This window comes from Hemiscyllium ocellatum, chromosome 45 (assembly GCF_020745735.1).
Source record: "Hemiscyllium ocellatum isolate sHemOce1 chromosome 45, sHemOce1.pat.X.cur, whole genome shotgun sequence".
Lineage (NCBI taxonomy): Eukaryota > Metazoa > Chordata > Chondrichthyes > Orectolobiformes > Hemiscylliidae > Hemiscyllium > Hemiscyllium ocellatum.
In genome coordinates, this window is record NC_083445.1 from 24,770,162 (window position 1) to 24,788,178 (window position 18,017).

At 46.5% G+C, this 18,017-nt stretch overlaps 1 protein-coding gene across 5 annotated transcripts in view; it reads left to right on the forward strand.

Annotated features, from left to right (window-relative positions):
• Positions 1 to 18,017, forward strand: part of pnpla6 (patatin-like phospholipase domain containing 6) — a 202,565-nt gene that overhangs the window by 8,314 nt on the left and 176,234 nt on the right. For 3 of the 5 annotated variants that reach the window (XM_060855275.1, XM_060855277.1, XM_060855276.1), the window contains exons 2-3: positions 7,905 to 7,986; positions 9,180 to 9,245. In XM_060855275.1, coding sequence (XP_060711258.1) covers positions 7,948 to 7,986; positions 9,180 to 9,245 — 105 coding nt within the window. In that variant the 5' untranslated portion in view covers positions 7,905 to 7,947. The remainder of the gene's footprint in view (positions 1 to 7,904; positions 7,987 to 9,179; positions 9,246 to 18,017) is intronic. The other 2 variants (XM_060855278.1, XM_060855279.1) reach the window with 1 other exon arrangement.

Genomic DNA, 18,017 nt, shown 5'->3' on the forward strand with positions numbered 1-18,017 from the left:
CTCCTGAGGTGATGAGGTTCTGTATGGTCTGGGAGATGATGGTTTGGTGATGGGAGTTGGGGTCATGGTCGATGGGGCGGTAGGAGGAGGTGTTTTCGAGTTGGCGTCTGGTTTCAGCGGTGTAGAGGTCAGTGCGGCAGACTACCACTGTACTCCCATTATCCGCTGGCTTGATGGTGAGGTTGGGATTGGAGCAGAGGGATTGGAGGGCTGCGCGTTGTGAGGGTGAGAGGTTGGAGTGGGGGAGGGGGTAGACAGGTTGAGGCAGTTAATGGCTTGGCAGTTGGAAATGAAGAGATCGAGGGTGGGTAATAGGCCAGCACGAGGTGTCCAGGTGGATGGAGTGTGTTGGAAGCGGGTGAAGAGGTCCTCGGCGGTGAGGCAGGTGTCTTGGTTGTAAAAGTAGGCACGGAGGCGGAGGCGGCGGAAGAAACGTTCAAGGTCGCAGCCTGTGTCAAACTCCTGTGGCGGTAATCTTCTCTGCAGTCCCGGAGGTGGTTGGGTGGACGGGGATCCCGGAGGTGGTTGGGTGGACGGGGATCCCGGAGGTGGTTGGGTGGACGGGGATCCCGGAGGTGGTTGGGTGGACTGGGATCCCGGAGGTGGTTGGGTGGACGGGGATCCCGGAGGTGGTTGGGTGGACGGGGATCCCGGAGGTGGTTGGGTGGACGGGGATCCCGGAGGTGGTTGGGTGGAAGGTGATCCCGGAGGTGGTTCGGTGGAAGGTGATCCCGGAGGTGGTTGGGTGGAAGGTGATCCCGGAGGTGGTTGGGTGGACGGGGATCCCGGAGGTGGTTGGGTGGAAGGTGATCCCGGAGGACTGGGATCCCGGAGGTGGTTGGGTGGACGGTGATCTCGGAGGTGGTTGGGTGGACGGTGATCTCGGAGGTGGTTGGGTGGACGGGGATCCCGGAGGTGGTTGGGTGGACGGGGATCCCGGAGGTGGTTGGGTGGACGGGGATCCCGGAGGTGGTTGGGTGGACGGGGATCTCTGAGGTGGTTGGGTGGACGGGGATCTCGGAGGTGGTTGGGTGGACGGGGATCCCGGAAGTGGTTGGGTGGAAGGGGATCCCGGAGGTGGTTGGGTGGAAGGTGATCCCGGAGGTGGTTGGGTGGAAGGTGATCCCGGAGGACTGGGATCCCGGAGGTGGTTGGGTGGACTGGGATCCCGGAGGTGGTTGGCTGGAAGGTGATCCCGGAGGTGGTTGGGTGGACGGGGATCCCGGAGGTGGTTGGGTGGAAGGTGATCCCGGAGGTGGTTGGGTGGAAGGTGATCCCGGAGGTGGTTGGGTGGAAGGTGATCCCGGAGGTAGTTGGGTGGACGGGGATCCCGGAGGTGGTTGGGTGGAAGGTGATCCCGGAGGACTGGGATCCCGGAGGTGGTTGGGTGGACTGGGATCCCGGAGGTGGTTGGCTGGAAGGTGATCCCGGAGGTGGTTGGGTGGACGGGGATCCCGGAGGTGGTTGGGTGGATGGGGATCTCGAGGTGGTTGGGTGGAAGGTGATCCCGGAGGACTGGGATCCCGGAGGTGGTTGGGTGGACGGGGATCCCGGAGGTGGTTGGGTGGACGGGGATCCCGGAGGTGGCTGGGTGGACGGTGATCCTGGAGGTGATGTGGTCGGCAGTGGCTGCGAGCCATGCGGCGGCATTGGGGGCGGAAGTGATGTCATTGAATGCCCCGGTGGTTGTGGAAGGAGCGGCCATGAGGCTAATGGTGTCTGGGTGGTTCCAGAGGCCAGGCGAAGGTTCTGGAAGGTTTGAGGAAATAGTATATGGAGGGAAGTCCATGAAAGTTTGTTTAGCTTCCGTTCCAATGTAGTAGAGAAATACGGTTTGTTATGCCCATGTATCCCTCTGAGAATGTAGAAACGCAGAGGTCCGTTGCAAGTCTGGGAAAGTGCGGCTCTGAGCTGGGGCAGTACTGACTGCAGGTAGAGTAGATGGTGGCGCATGGCTGATAGCGTGGAGCGGAGGATCCGGAAAGAGATTCATTGTTGAAGGTTTCGGATTTGAAGTGTGTACTGGGTTGGTCTGGAGTCCACGTGGAATCGGTGGGTTCTGTAGGCAGGTACTGAGGAAGGGGATGTGGCTGTGGTACTGAGTCTGCTTCAGGATGTGGCTGAAGATACCCTTGCCAACTTTTAAAGGTGTGCCATCGAGAACATTCTGCCTGGATTTATCACTACCTGGTATGGCAACTGTACCATTCAAGGTCGGAGATGGTTACAGAGAGTGGTGAACTTGGCCCAGACAATCACAAAGACCAACCTCCCATCTACAGAATACACCCGGGTCAGGTGAATTGGCCACGCTAAATTGCCCGTAGTGTTAGGTAAGGGGTAAATGTAGGGGTATGGGTGGGTTTCGCTTCGGCGGGTCGGTGTGGACTTGTTGGGCCGAAGGGCCTGTTTCCACACTGTAAGTCTAGTCTAATCTAGTCTAGTCTAGTCTAATCTAATCTCCCAGGCCCACTGTCAAGGAAAGGCCGCCAGCATTCTCAAAGATCCATCCCACCCTGGCAATACTTTTCTACAACCTCTACCATTGGGGAGAAGGTACAGAAGCCTGTTTCGCATCAACCAGTTTCAAAACAGTTTCTACCCTACTGTTGTTAGAATACTGAATGGACTCGCAAACTCTTAACATTCGCCTGAACCTATGTTTTTGTTTTTGCTGCTGTTTACCTATCATTTACGATCTATGCTACTTAACTCCGTGATCTGCCTGTATGGCTTTTCACTGGGTCTCGGTACGTGACAATAAATTCAATTCAATTCATTTGAACTCTTCTGCTCATATCAACATTTCTCCTCCAGGTGAGCAAATGGTTTGATACTATATACCTGCCTGTTCCCACTTAGCTACCTAACCTTCAGCCAGCTGCTCAATCTAACTGTGTCGCTTGAAACAGTTTCGGCTCCACCACTTGAACCAGCCTCAGAGTTCTTAGCGCACAAACTTTCTCGAACCGTCATTGTCAACCACCACATCGCCCTGCAAATAAAATTGCAATGCACTATCTGTCTTGTCCTAAATCTCTCTCATAATCTTGTATGTATGACTTGCCTTTAATAGCTTGTTTTTTTTACACCTACTTGAGTGATTATAAACGCTGCAATAAAGCACTTTGTCAGAAGGTGGGAAATGAGAGCGAGTCGGCCATTTGGCCATCGTACCTGCTCTGCCATCTAGATCATAGCAGATTTGCCTTAATGCTGCTTTCTCACACTATCTCCAGATCCCTTGATATCCAGAACCCTGTCAACAGAAACTGATAAATACTCCAGGAGTGTGCCTTTTTAGTCCTCCAAAGTAGAGAATTCCAAAATTTTATCACACCCTGAGTAAAAGCATTCCCCCCCCCCCCTCCTCAGTCTTAACTGGCCTTCCCTAGAGTCTGAGATGGTTCTGATGCCCACACCTCCCCCAAAAGTTTAAGAATGCTGTATGTTTGCATGAGATCATATCTCATTTTTCTAAACTCTGGCGAGGGCAGGCCCTATCTGTTTAATCATTCTCTGAGAGCTCACTAACATAAGTTCTGTGTACTAGAGGACAAAGAAAATACAAAAAGCTGGAAAGCTGACATAGGTTATATCTAATTGTACTTCACCCAGGATGGGAATTCAGTGCTGCATGAGGACAGTGTAGGGAGTCGATCTCTCAACTGAGTCCTAGTGTTAATTGCTACTGCCTGCAAAGCCAGATATTAGTGCAGCACTATCAGTATTTCTCTGCTGTTAGCTCGTAGCAAGTACGCGGAGCTCCTCCGATCTGTTCATAACGGAGCTTTGCTGCTTCTAATCATAGTGATCTTTGCTGAATTTATAAATGAGATTGAGTTGGAAGCAGTGTCACTGACATGTATTTTATGCTCAAGCACCAGATCACTGACTTTGTTTGTATCTGGACTTCATTTAAATCTCATTTAAAGCTGCTGCAGCCATACAACAGTGGACCTCCGATTGTTGAATTGTCAAGCATTTGGATTGTGATTACCAGTGGTTTCCTGTGTTGTAGAAATCACCTCAACTAGAGTTATACTGAAGGAGAATTGTATTGTTGTCTGATGGATGTGGATGTAAGTGATGATGGAAGTGTAATGATTGGGGTCTTTATTCATGGTGTGATTCTTGGCCCTATTTATTGCTTTATCATGTGTTGTGTTGATGGCAAAAGGAGCAACCTTGCATCTATATAGCATTTTCCTCGTTTTCAATTGTCCCAAAGCATATCTCCAACCTGTGAAATATCTCTTTGAAATCGAATCATTTGTAGCACTGTTGGACAGCGCTGAACCTGTTAGTGCAACTTACATTTAACAAGATGAGGTCTGAATAAAGATGGGCTTCAGCAACAGGTGAGCTGAAGTAATGGTGGCCATGTAGGGCGGCACGGTGGCACAGTCGGTGGGTGGCACGGTGGCACAGTCGGTGGGTGGCACGGTGGCACAGTCGGTGGGCGGCACGGTGGCACAGTCGGTGGGCGGCACGGTGGCACAGTGGTTAGCACTGCTGCCTCACAGCGCCAGTGACCCGGGTTCAATTCCCGCCTCAGGTGACTGTGTGGAGTTTGCACGTTCTCCCCGTGTCTGCGTGGGTTTCCTCCGGGTGCTCTGGTTTCCTCCCACAGTCCAAAGATGTGCGGGTCAGGTGAATTGGCCATGGGAAATTGCCTGTAGTGTTAGGTAAGGGGTAAATGTAGGGGTATGGGTGGGTTGCGGGTCAGTGTGGACTTGTTGGGCCGAAGGGCCTGTTTCCACACTGTAAGTAATCTAAATGTGCTGTATGATATCAGTGAAAATAGATAGTCTTGGCGGTTGAGAATACTCTAGTATGAGGTGGTAGCTCTACTCGGGAGCAAATGGACAAGGGAGTGTATAGAACTGGATACATGATGAACAGTAGCCAGGCAATAGGATGGGCCCTGCTATGTGAGAGTAGTTTGTCGGGGTGAGGAAAGTGTGGGTTAGCACTCCAATGGGGTTGTGAGCTGAAAGTTTGGGTCACAAACTGTGGTAACAGTGGCTGATCCTCTCCCTGCTCTAACTGGTCTTTCTCCTCCACCCATCTCTCACCAATTTTCAAGATTCAAAGTAGGGTTACAGTGAAAAAATGTTTGAAGTACTGCTTTAATTGGAGGGAATTAAAGGATTGAAACTCCAGTTTTAAAGCTTTAGCAACATAGAAAGCAGAATTGCTTTCAAGTCGATTGCTTCCACTTTTATCAGATGTACAAATTGTTCCACTGATTCTATGAATGCAGAAGTCAGTGTTGACCATGCATTCCTGCAGAGAGCTCCCATATTTATGAATATGGAAATATTCTGTTATATAAGGCTGAAGATAACAGGAACTGGTAGGCTTTACAGTGGGCTGTTATGTGCCTTCTATTGTGCTCAGTCATTCAGGTCTGCTCAGAGCTAAGATTGGAGGAAGTCATTAACTGCTGTCTCTACCAAATAAAGATGCAACTTTCTGAATTGGTCGCATACACAGATCATTCCACATAAGGCCTACATTAAGATAAAACGTTCAGGATTGGTCATGTGCATGGTTAATTCCAAATAAGATATAACACTTGACACAGAGATCTGTGTATAAAGCAGCCTAAGGAAATCCTTGATTTTCAGCAGGACTTTCAGGTCCCGGATATACCATTTGTGGGTAGTTACAGATCCCAGGATTATGAAAGACATTGATTGAGATAGCTCTACTAGTTAAAAGCATGTATTATTCCTTAATAAATTAATTGAGTTTTATTGAGCTCTAAGAGTCTCTGCTGTATCTTTGTGCATGCACTGTTGTGTCTCGGAGATAGGCAACAGTACATTGCATTGTCAGTGGGAACTTATAGTTATTAATCTGTGGCCTTGCCTTCCACCAGTTAGGATGCTGGCCCAGGTAATTTGCTGAGGCTTGATTTAGTCATAGAGTCATCGAGATGTAGGGCATGGAAACAGACCCTTCGGTCTCACCCGTCCATGCCGACCAGCTATCCCAACCCAATCTAGTCCCACCTGCCAGCACCCAGCCCACATCCCTCCAAACCCTTCCTATTCAGATGCCTGTCCAAATGCTTTTTAAATGTTGTCATTGTACCAGCCTCCACCACTTCCTCTGGCAGCTCATTCCATACATGCACCACCCTTTGAGTGAAAACGTTGCCCCTTAGGTCTATTTTATATCTTTCCTCTCTCACCCTAAACCTATGCCCTCTAGTTCTGGACTCCCCAACCCAGGGAAAATACTTTGCCTATTTCCCCTACCATGCCCCTCATGATTTTATAAACCTCTATAAAGTCAACCCTCAGCCTCCAACGCTCCAGGGAAAACAGCCCCAGCCTGTTCAGCCTCTCCCTATAGCTCAAATTCTCCAACCCTGGCATCGTCCTTCAAATCTGCTCTGAACCTTTTCCAGTTTCACAACATCCTTCCGATAGGAAGGAGACCAGAATTGCACACAATATTCCAACAGTGGCCTAACCAATATCCTGTACAGCTGCAACATGACCTCCCAACTCCTGTACTCAATACTCTGACCAATAAAGGAAAGCATACCAAACGCCGCCTTCACTATCCTATCTACCTACGACTCCACTTTCAAGGAGCAATGAACCTGCACTCCAAGGTCTCTTTGTTCAGCAACACTCCCGAGGACCTTACCATTAAGTGTATAAGTCCTGCTAAGATTTGCTTTCCCAAAATGCAGCACCTCGCATTTAGCTAAATTAAACTCCTTCTGCCACTTAGCCCATTGGCCCATCTGATCAAAATTCCGTTATAATCTGAGGTAACCTTCCTCGCTGTCCACTACACTTCCATTTTGGTGTCATCTGCAAACTATACCTCTTTATGCTCACATCCAAATCATTTATATAAATGATGGACCCAGCACCGATCCTTGCAGCACTCCACTGGTCACAGGCCTCCAGTCTGAAAATCAACCCTCCACCACCACCCTCTGTCTTCTACCTTTGAGCCAGTTCTGTATCCAAATGGCTACTTCTCCCTGTATTCCATGAGATCTAACCTTGCTAATCAGTCTCCCTTGGGGAACCTTGTCGAACGCCTTACTGAAGTCCATATAGGTCACATCTACCGCTCTGCCCTCATCAATCCTTTTTGTTACTTCTTCAAAAAACTCAATCAAGTTTATGAGACATGATTTCCTGCGCACAAAGCCATGTTGACTATCCCTAATCAGTCATCGCCTTTCCAAATACATGTACATCCTGTCCCTCAGGATTCCCTCCAACTTGCCCACCATTGACGTCTTGCTCACTGGTCTATAGTTCCCTGGCTTGTCCTTACCATCCTACTTAAACAGTGGCACCATGTTAGCCAACCTCCAGTCTTCTGTCACCTCTGGAACAGATCAAAGTCAAAACTTAGTATGTTGAGGATGTTCGATATTTAGTCATATAGAATTGTAGAGGTTTACAGCAGAGAAACAGGCCCATCTACCCAATTTGCCCGAGTTGCGGAGTTTTCACAATTAAACCAGACCCATTTGCCTGTGTTTGGTCCTTATCCTCCTCTATTTATCCCATCCATGTACTTGTTGAAAGGTTTCTTAAATGACAAAGTTGTACTCAGAGCCTGTTCCAGACAGTTGTCACATCTATGTGAAAATATTGCTCCTCTGGACCCATGTGTATCTCTCCCCTCTCCGCTTAAACCTGTCCCTTCTCGTTTTAGATTCCCCTAGCATGGGGAAAAGCTGTTGGCTACTGTATGTTTGGGGAGGGTAAGAAAGAAGAGCTGATTTGACGGGAGGAATATGCTTGGCATGTCCCCAGACAGCATTAAGTAAGAATTTGCATTCAAGAGTGGGACCATTGTTATTTTCTGGCTTTTGTGTTTTGTTTCTCTTTTCACATTCTGTCTTTGTTCTGGACAAGCGCCCAGACCAATGGGAGGACTTGACAGAGTGAACTGAAAAGAATGGGGCAAAATGAAGCTCAGCAGACGGACGATTTTGAGGTACATCATTGGAAATGCCACAAATGCTTATGAAAGAGCTGTTGTTTTCAAGCTTGTGGTACTTCCTTTATGTTTTGCAAGCTTTATCTGAAAGTGTGCATGTGTGGTGACCTGTGGGCTTTTGCTGGTTTTGAGTATTTCAGGGTGCAAGGCTCCCTACGGGAAGATGTACTAGTTTTCCCTTGCACTGTTTCGTATGTGTATGTCCCAGATTGACTAGTGGAATCAGTGTTGCATGTGATTTCATCCATCTACATTTGGCTCATCAAAGGTTTTACCTCTGCATGTCCCTGCTATTCTTTGCCATTTAATTTAACACCGTTTGCTTGGGCTCTTTGTACTATTTCTATTGTTAAGTGGGAGATAGTACCCTCGTGCAGTCTCTAATTAACCATAGATTAGACTGCATGCTAAGCCGGAGATAAACTAGCACTGTCATTACATGTGAGAGCGTTTCTCTCCTGGGAGTTGCTTATGAAATTGTTTGGGGGCTGGTCACTGAAATGTGAAAACTCTTTAAGCAGGAATAGTGGGGAGGCCGTCCTCTGTATTGTTCGGCTTCAGCTTTTGTCGCTCCTGCAGTGAGCATACTCTGTGCCTGGAGTGGAAAGCTCTCACAACTCAAGGGGTTGTTACCCATAGCTCTAACTAAGGGTTCCTCAAACCAGATGATGCCACTGTAGTCAGACCAATGCAGCTACAGGATAGGCTAGGGCCACATCTTTCACTGAGAGGCCATTGTGAATTAGATAAGGGGTTACACCGAAGCACATCAATACACCAAGTCTGTTCCATGGGATGCTTCTTCTTTTCCTTGATGCATACCAGTCACCAGCACAACTGGCAGGGAGGTCCTCCCTGCCTGACCCTGGCTGCTGGCATATGATCATGGAGCTTTAACCTGGGGAGAATAGTGACTTCTGGTATTTTGCTATTTATTCTGTGTATGTTTTCAATCTTCAGCTCTCCCTCCCTCTCATGATGTAAATGAACCCTGATCAACATCACTTGAAACCAAGGTGGAGGTCAAACAACTCGGTTTTTTTTGACAAGATACAATCTTGTTTCCTCCTTTTTACAGACTGAAGCTTTGGTTACCAATGTGCTGATAACCTTGACTTGCTGCAATCAGGTGATACTTTTGGTGTTTCTTTTTCCTACTAAATGTACAGTGAATTTTTCTTTAAATGCAGAATGAATCTGATGGCGATTTATTAGATCTGAAGACTCTGGTTGAAAACCAGCAACAAGCCACCATGGTAAGTGATGGTTATTTTCCCTCTGGACAATCTAATGTTAAACGTAGAAATTTACAGATCTGTAAACCAAGCTGTGAATTCTCCCTCTGGCTGACTTACCTGCTATAAAGGAAATTCCCTGACCGTTTGAGCATAGGTTGGTAAAAAGATATCCCAGGGGTACATGAGAGGTACCCTTGATCGACTTGAAGCAAACTTGTACTGAGACCTCATGGGTTACATTGACTCCAAGGCCCTTGGTTTGTTGGTGGTGCAGAGATGTTGCATGGGTCAAGGTCCATTGAAAGTTCTCAATCTGCCCTCTTTGATATTGTATGATATGAATACAATGGTGTTCAGTCTCTGTACATGAGTCTACACTAGAAATAGGTGAAATGAAGAATGAGCTCATGGAATAGAGCTTGGGAACCTTAGTTCGAAGGTCATACTCCAGGCTACAGTATTATGGCTCAAGTGACCTTTTATATCCAAATTCCTACCATGGTTATAGCACAGACAAAAGGCCATTTTACTTGTTGTGTCTGTTCTGACTGTCCGAGCATAGAATCATATACTCCCTACAGTGTGGATGCAGGCCATTCCAGTAGAGTCAGTCCCTGCCTTCTCCGATGCCCTGCAATGTTTGATTTTGTACTATTTTTATGCTCATCAATTGTCTTGTGAAATCCGTCTGTTTCTACCATGCTTTCCAGATTGTAACAACTTGCTGTGTAAAGATTTTCCATCGTGTTACTGTGGTACCTTGCCATTCACCTTATGTCAACATTTGCAGTAATTGAAGCTCATAGTAAAGACAAACATAGATTAGAATCACATAGATGTAGATTAGTGTCGAAACAGGCCATTTTGTCCAACAAGTCTACACTGACACTCTGAAGAGTAACCCACCCTTACCCATTCCCCACCCTTTTACTCTGTATTTACACAGAACAGAAATGGAGAAAGGTGACCAGTGGTGTTCCACAGGGATCAGTGTTGGGGCCACTGTTGGTTGTGATATACATAAATGATCTGGAAGAGGGCACTGTTGGTATGATCAGCAAGTTTGCAGATGACACAAAGACTGGTGGAGTAGCAGAAAGCATAGGGCACTGTCAAAGGATACAGGAGAATATAAATAGGCTGGAGAGTTGGGTGGAGAAGTGGCAGATGGAGTTCAATCCAAGCAAATGTGAAGTGATGCATTGTGGGTAGTCTAATACAGTTAATGGAAGATCCTTGGGCAAAGCTGATGAGCAGAAACATCTGGGAATTCAGGTACATTGTACCCTGCCAGTTGCTGCACAGTTGGATAGAGCGATCAAGAGGGCATATGGTATGCTTGCCTTCATTGGACAGGGTATTAAATATAAGAGCTGGCAGGTCATGTTAAAATTGTACAAGACATTGGTTCGGCCGCACTTAAAATACTGTGTACAGTTCTGAGCACCACATTACCAGGAAGGAGCTGACAAATGAGCTAGAAGGAATCATGAAAAGTCCTTGGATAGGATTAAGGAAAACCCCAAGGTGTTCTACACTGATGTGAGAAACAGGAGGATTGCCAGGGTGAGGGTAGGGCTGATCAGGGATAGTGGAGGGAACTTGTCTCTAGAGTAGGAGGAGGTAGGGGAGAGCTTTAATGAATACTTTGCTTCAGTATTCACTAGTGAGAGATCTTGGTGTTTGTGAGGACCGTGTGAACAGGCTGATGTTAGGAAGGAGGTTGTGCTGGAAATTTTGAAATACGTGATGGATAGATAAGTCCCCTGGACCAGATGGGATATACCCAAGGTTCCTATGGGAAGGGAGAGAAGAGATTGCTGCACCTTTGGCAATGATCGTTGCATCCTCACTGTCCACTGGAGTAGTGCCAGACGATTAGAGGGTGGGAAATGTTATTCCCCTGTTCAAGAAAGGGAATAGGGATAATTCTGGGAATTACAGATCAGTCATGGGCAAAGTACTGGAGAGGATTCTGAGAGACAGGATTTATGATTATTTGGAAAGGCATTGTTTGATGAGAGATAGCATGGCTTTGTGAAGGGCAGGTCATGCCTCACAAACCTTATTGAATTCTTTGAGGGTGTGTCAAAACACATTGATGAAAGTAGAGCAGTGGATATGGATAGTTGATTATTCAGCTAATTGATTCAATGCCTTTCCTCTGGCTCAGAGTTTTCTGAAGTTTCCTTTTTCCTTGCTCTGCCTGCCTTGCTCCCTCTCTCTGTCTCAGGGTTTGTCTCTGAGCAGACACACAGCCTTGTGTGTAAGGGGCCTGCAGCATTGCTGAAGCCTCCTGCACCCCCCCCCACCCCCATCAGTCAATGGGATTGACACAGCGAGCACTTGCCGAGTTTGCTCCCTGTTCAGGAGATTAGGCAGCAGCAGCCGCGCGTGTCCTTGCCTCCTGACCATCCCACCCAAACCTGCCCCCGTCAGCCGCCCGAAACACGGCCCCCTAACCCTGTCCGACCCGGCAACCCTGCCTCTGTCAGCCCCTGTGAGTCCTCCCATCCTCCTCCAACCCCAACCCCACACCCTGTCTGCCCACCTGCTCCCGTCCCCCAGTAGCTGGACTGGACACCAACAGTAAGACTGTTGCTGCCTTTGGGGGCTGGGTGAGTCTTAAAATAGCACACGCGAGCACATACCAAACTTTCTATTGCAACGTTTGGACAGGTTCCACCTTTGCCCTGTACAGTACGATGTTGGAGAGGTTATCTGGGGAAGGGGGTTTTAGGGTACACCCCTGTGTAGAACTCTTGGCAAAGGGGAGGGAGGTATTCGGCAGCATTTCAGTAAGCCGAGTTCATTTTTAATCATTGTAAGGGCAGCATGGTGGCTCAGTGGTTAGCACTGCTGCCTCACAGCACCAGGGTCCCAGATTCAATTCCCGTCTCGGGCTACTGTCTGTATGGAGTTTGCACATTCTCCCCGTGTTTGAGTGGGTTTCCTCCGGGTGCTCCGGTTTCCTCCCACAGTCTGATAATGTGCAGGTTAGGTGAATTGGCCATTCTAAACTGCCCGTAGCATTAGGTCTATTGGTCAGAGGGAAGTGGGTCTGGGTGGGTTACTCTTCGGAGGGTCAGTGTGGACTGGTTGGGCCGAAGAGCCTGTTTCCACACTGTAGGGAATCTAATCTAATCTAAGTAAAAGACGTGATCAGTGTTGGAAACACCTCCATGATGTAATATTTCTATTGGGACCTTGATCTTCTTTGGATAATCCAAAATTCAGATAATTGAGGTCCCTCTGGATATGGATTTTAGCAAGGCATGTGATAAGGTTCCCCATTATAGGCTCATTCAGAAAGTAGGAGGCATGAGATATAGAGTTGGCTGGCCCATTGAAAACAGAGGTGGTAGTAAGAAAAGTATTCAGTCTGGAGCTTGGTGACAGTGGTGTTCCACAGGGATCTGTTCTGGGACCTCTGCTCTTTGTGATTTTTATAAATAACTTGGTTGAGGAAGTAGAAGGGTGGGTTAATAAGTTTGCCGATGACACGAAGGTTGGTAGAGTGGTGGATAGTGTGGAGGGCAAGTCTTATGAAGAAAAGGTGAGAATGCTAGGGCTTTTCTCATTGGAGTGAAGAAGGAAGAGAGGTGACTTGATAGGGGTGTACAAGATGACGGGAGACATAGATAGGGTGGATAGCCAGAGACTTTTTCCCATGGCAGAAATGGCTTTCCTGAGGGGGCATAATTTTATGGTAATTGGGGGAAGGTTTACAGGAGATGTCAGAGGTAGGTTCTTTACCCAGAGGGTGGTAGGTGAGTGGAATGCACTGCCAAAAGTGGTGAGATAGTCAGAGACAATAGGGACATTTAAGTGACTCTTGGATAGGCACATGGATGATTGTACAATGAAGGGTATGTAGGCTAGTTTGATCATAGAGTAGGATAACAGGTTGGCGCAACATGAGGGCCGAAAGGCCTGTGCTGTTCTATGTTGAATTCCATATTAAGTTCCATAGAAGCAATTGAAAATTCATTCTATCTAAACTAACAAAACTCCATGAAAATAGTTTAAACGGTTCACTCAAGCGATTTAGAATCCTGTAAGCATTGTATTGTGACTGCGAACTGGGTGTGTTTTAAAATCCAGTAAAGGATTAATAAAATAAAGTTGTAGAGTCCTACAGCACGGAGACAATCCTTTAGCCTTAACTGGTCCATGCTAATCAAAATAGTCATCCATGCTAACCGGATTTTCCTGCACTTGGCCCATATCCTTCTAATCCTTCCCTATCCATGTATTTGTCCAAATGCCTTTTAAATGTCGTCAATGCACCCGCCTCAACCACTTCTGCTGGCAGTTCATTCCATCTGCGTACCACCCTCTGTGGAAAAACAAAAGTTGCCCCTCAGGTTTCCTTTTATTCTTTCCCCTCTAACTTTAAACTGATGCCCCCTAGTCCTCTTCCCCAATCCTGGGAAAAAGATTGAGTACATTCACCCTATCCATGCCTCTCATGATCTTATGCACCTCTATAAAGTGTCCACCCCCCCTCAGTGTCCTTTGCTCTAAAGAAAAAAGTCCCAGCTTGTGCAACCTCCGACCATGCAGTCCAGGCAACATCCTTCTGCACTCTTTCCAGTTTAATAACCTCCTTCCTTCCTATAGCAAGGTGTTCAAAACTAAGCACAATACTCCAAGTGCAGCCTCACCAATTCCCTGTATAACTTCAGCATAACTTCCCAATTTCTATACTCACTGCCCTGACTGATGAAGGCCAGTGTGCCAAAAGCCTTCTTCACTACCCTGTCTTACTGTGGCTCCACTTTCAGAGAAACATGCACCTGAACTCCAAGGTCCCTCTGTTCCACTACACTCCTTAAGGCCCCACCATTCACCATGAAACTCCTACCTTGATTTGACTTTCCAAAATGCAACACCTCATACTTGTCTAGATTAAACTCCATTTACCATTTCTCAGCCCACTTCCCCAGCTGATCAAGGTCCTGCTGCAATTTCTGATAACATTCCTCACTATCCACGATGCTGTCCATTTTAGTGTCATCTGCAAACTTACCAGTTCTGCCTTGTACATTCTCATTCAAATTATTGATATCGATAACAAGCAGTAATGGGCCCAGCACCGCCCCCTGAGGCACTTCACTAGTCCCAGGCCTCCAGTCCAACAAGCATCCTTCCACTACTACCCTCTGCTTCTACTATTGAGCCAATTTGTATCCAATTTGCCAACTCCCCCATGTATTCCATGCGTCCTACTCTTCCAGAGCAGCTTATCATGTGGAACCTTATCAAAGGCCTATCCATATAGACGACATCTGCCACACTACTCTCGTCAACCTTTCTGGTCACATCAAAAAACTCTAACAAAGTTGTGAGGCATGATTTCCCACTCTCAAAGCCATGCTGACTACTCCTAATCAAAACCTGTCATTCCAAATGCATGTATATCTTATCTTTCAGAATCTTCTCAAGTAACGTACCTACCACAGACTTTCAGCTTACTGGTCTATCATGATTTGGAGGTGCTGGTATCGGACTGGGGTGTACAAAGTTAAAAATCACACAACACCAGGTTATAGTCCAATAGGTTTATTTGGAAGCACGAACTTTCGGAGTGCCGCTCCTTCATCAGGTGGTCTATAGTTCCTAGGCTTTCCTCTGCAGGCTTCTTGAATAATGTCACTACATTTACTACCCTCCAGTCTTCCGGGACCTCACCCGTGGTTAATGATGACACAAAAATATCAACTGAGGCCCCTCGAATTTCTTCTCTAGCCCTTTGCAGTGTTCTTGGATATATCTGGTCAGGACCAGGAGATTTATCCCCCTTCTAATACATCCAACACCAACTCCACTGTGATATGGACAACTTCCCTAGTTTCCAAGTCTTCATGTCTGTCTCCATGGTAAACACAGAGGACAAATATTCATTGAGCACCTCCTCCATCTCCTGTGGATCTACACATACGTATCCACTTTGATCCATGCAGGATCCTATTCTCTCTTCAGGTATTCTTTTTGTAGTACTCCACTATAATGTCCCCCTTATTCCAATTATTTGTTAGTAAAAACGCTATCCATGCTAATATGCCATCTCCAAGACCATGTGCTTTTATCTTTTGTTAATGTGTGGTACAATCAATGTCTTCTGCATAATCTAAATGCATTACATTCACTGCTTCCCCTTCATCTATCCTGCTTGTTAACTCCTCGAAGAATTCTAGCCATTGGGCGGCACGGTGACTCAGTGGTTAGCACTGCTGCCTCACAGCACCAAGGACCCAAGTTTGATTCTAGCCTTGGGTGACTCCCGTCTGTGTGATGTTTGCACATTCTCCCCGTGTCTGCGTGGGTTTTCTCTGGGTGCTCTGGTTTCCTCCCACAATCCAAAGATATGCAGGCTAGATGAATCGGTCATGCTACATGACCCCATAGTGTCCAGGGATGTGTAGGTTAGGTGCATTAGTCAGGGGGAAATGTAGAGTAATAGAGTAGGGGAATGGGTCTGGATGGGTTACTCTTCAGCGGGTCAGTGTAGACTTGTCAGGCGGAAGGGTCTGTTTCCACACCGTAGGGTATCTATGAAAAATATTTCAGGCATAATTTCCCCTTCACAAAGCCATGCTGATTCTGTTTGATCATATTGTGCATTTTGAAATGCTCTGCTATTACTTCCTTCATAATACACTCTAATATTTTCCCATTAAAAGGTGTTAAACTTCTGGCTTTTTTTTCTCCTTCTATTTTAAATAAAAGTGTTGCGTTGACAGTTCTGTAATCTTCTGGGACCTATCCAGAATCTAGGATTCCTCAAAGTTATTAGCAGTGCATCCATTATCTAGATAACCTATCTCCTTTAATACCCTGGGCTGCAACCCATCAGGCCCAGTGGACCTATCAGTCCTCAGCCCCACCCATTTCCCTTGCACTTCTGAGTAGTGATAGTTACTGGACTTATTTCCTGTCCGTTTCCACTTGGAATATTTAGTCATTTTGGAAGGCTGTTACTGTTTTCTCGTGTGAAGTATTTACTCAACCCCTCTGCCATTTCCTGGTTCCCTAGTATTATTTCCCCAGTCTTGTCTATGGGGTGATCATTTTGGCTGTTGTCTTCCTTTTGTATACTTAAAGAAGCTCTTCCTGCCCATCTTGATGTTACCTGCAAGTTGACATGTAATGTGTATTTTCTCCTCTTTGGTTGTCTTTTGTTGGCTTTTAAGAAAGTTAGTAAGAAAGAACAGTATCAGTTCAGCGAACAAATCCGAAATGTGTTTATCTGCAAACGTTTTGTAATCTTGCTAGGTGACATCAGTGCGCCCCTAGTGAAGCATTGGTGGTCTGTCTCTCCTGGTATTTGTGTCTCTGTTTTCTGGCACTTCCAGCTCTGTGTCTGAGTGGTTTGTATATGGGGCCGAGTTCAATATGTTTGTTGCTAAGGTTCCAGTTGTAGTGCCAGGCTTCAAAGACTTCTCTTGCGTGTCTCTATTTTGCCTGTGTTAGGATGTTTACATTATCCCAGTTGAATTTACTGTCTGTATGGGTGTAAATGAGAGAGTGCTGGTCGTGTCTGGTTGATGTTGATGTTTGTGCACTTGTATGGTCAGTTTTCTTCCTGTTTGTCCAATATAATGTTTTTTCACAGTCCTTGCAGGGTATCTTGTCAGTTTGTCCTGTCGGATGTGGGTGTTGGGTCTTTAACATTTGTAAGGAACTGGTGAAACTGGTGAGCCACTGTGGTCCTTATAGGTCTGAGTAGTTGGGTAGTTATTTCTGATATGTCCTTGTTATATGGTATGGTCATTATTGTGTTTGATCGTGTAGTGCCTTTGTTGCGTAAATGACTAGATTAGCTTACAATATCTGCTCGACATGGGCAAGTTGGACCGAAGGGTCTGGTTCCTTGCTGTACATCTCTGACTCTAATGGAGGATAGTGTTCTTGGGGTACCTGTTCCATGTAAATCCCTGCTTCTGTTCTGCCCTCTAGAGTTCTGTGTTGCTGCAGGACCCACTGTGTCCTTGCCTGTTTAAGTAGTGTTCTAATGCAGCTTTGTTTGTGAGTGCTGGGGTGGATGCTGTTTTAGTTCAGTATGTGGTCAGTATGGGTATTCCTCCTGTACGCATGGGTCTGGAGTTCACCGGTACGTCTGTGTTCCACTAATACATCTAGGAAGGAGAGTCTGCCATTGTTCTCTTCTTCAGTGAACTTTATTCCACTGAGGAATTTAGTGATGTGGTGGTGAGTTTCTTCCAGTTGTGTATGTTTTATGATGACAAAAGTATAATCTACTTGTCGGATTCAGACTCGGAGTGTGTTGCTGGAAAAGCACAGCAGGTCAGGCAGCATCCAAGGAGCAGGAGAGTCGAAGTTTTGAACATAAGCTTTTCATCAGGAATGTGGTTTGGGTTGTGTGGTAAGGAGGGCTTTATGTTCCAAATGTTGCATTACTGCTTCTGCTAAAAGTCCTGATATCGGGAACCCCATTGGTTTGTCTGTATACTTGTCCATTGAATGTAAAGTAAATTGTGAGACATAGGTGCAGTAATTTTAACATGCCGTTCTTGTTGATGCTGTTGGTGTGGTTGGGTATCCTGGTATTCACTTTGTCCAATAGTGTGGCAGTGATATTCTTAGTGAGGTTGATGTTTATAGATGTACAGAGCACTGTTACATCAAATGAAATTATTATTTTGTCTTCTTCTATTGTGATGTTTCTGATGTTCTTAAGGAACTCTTGGGAGGAGTGAATGATGTGGTTGGAGTATTCTAATGTAACAGTTGGACCAGACAACCCTCCCTACTGTCCACCCCAAA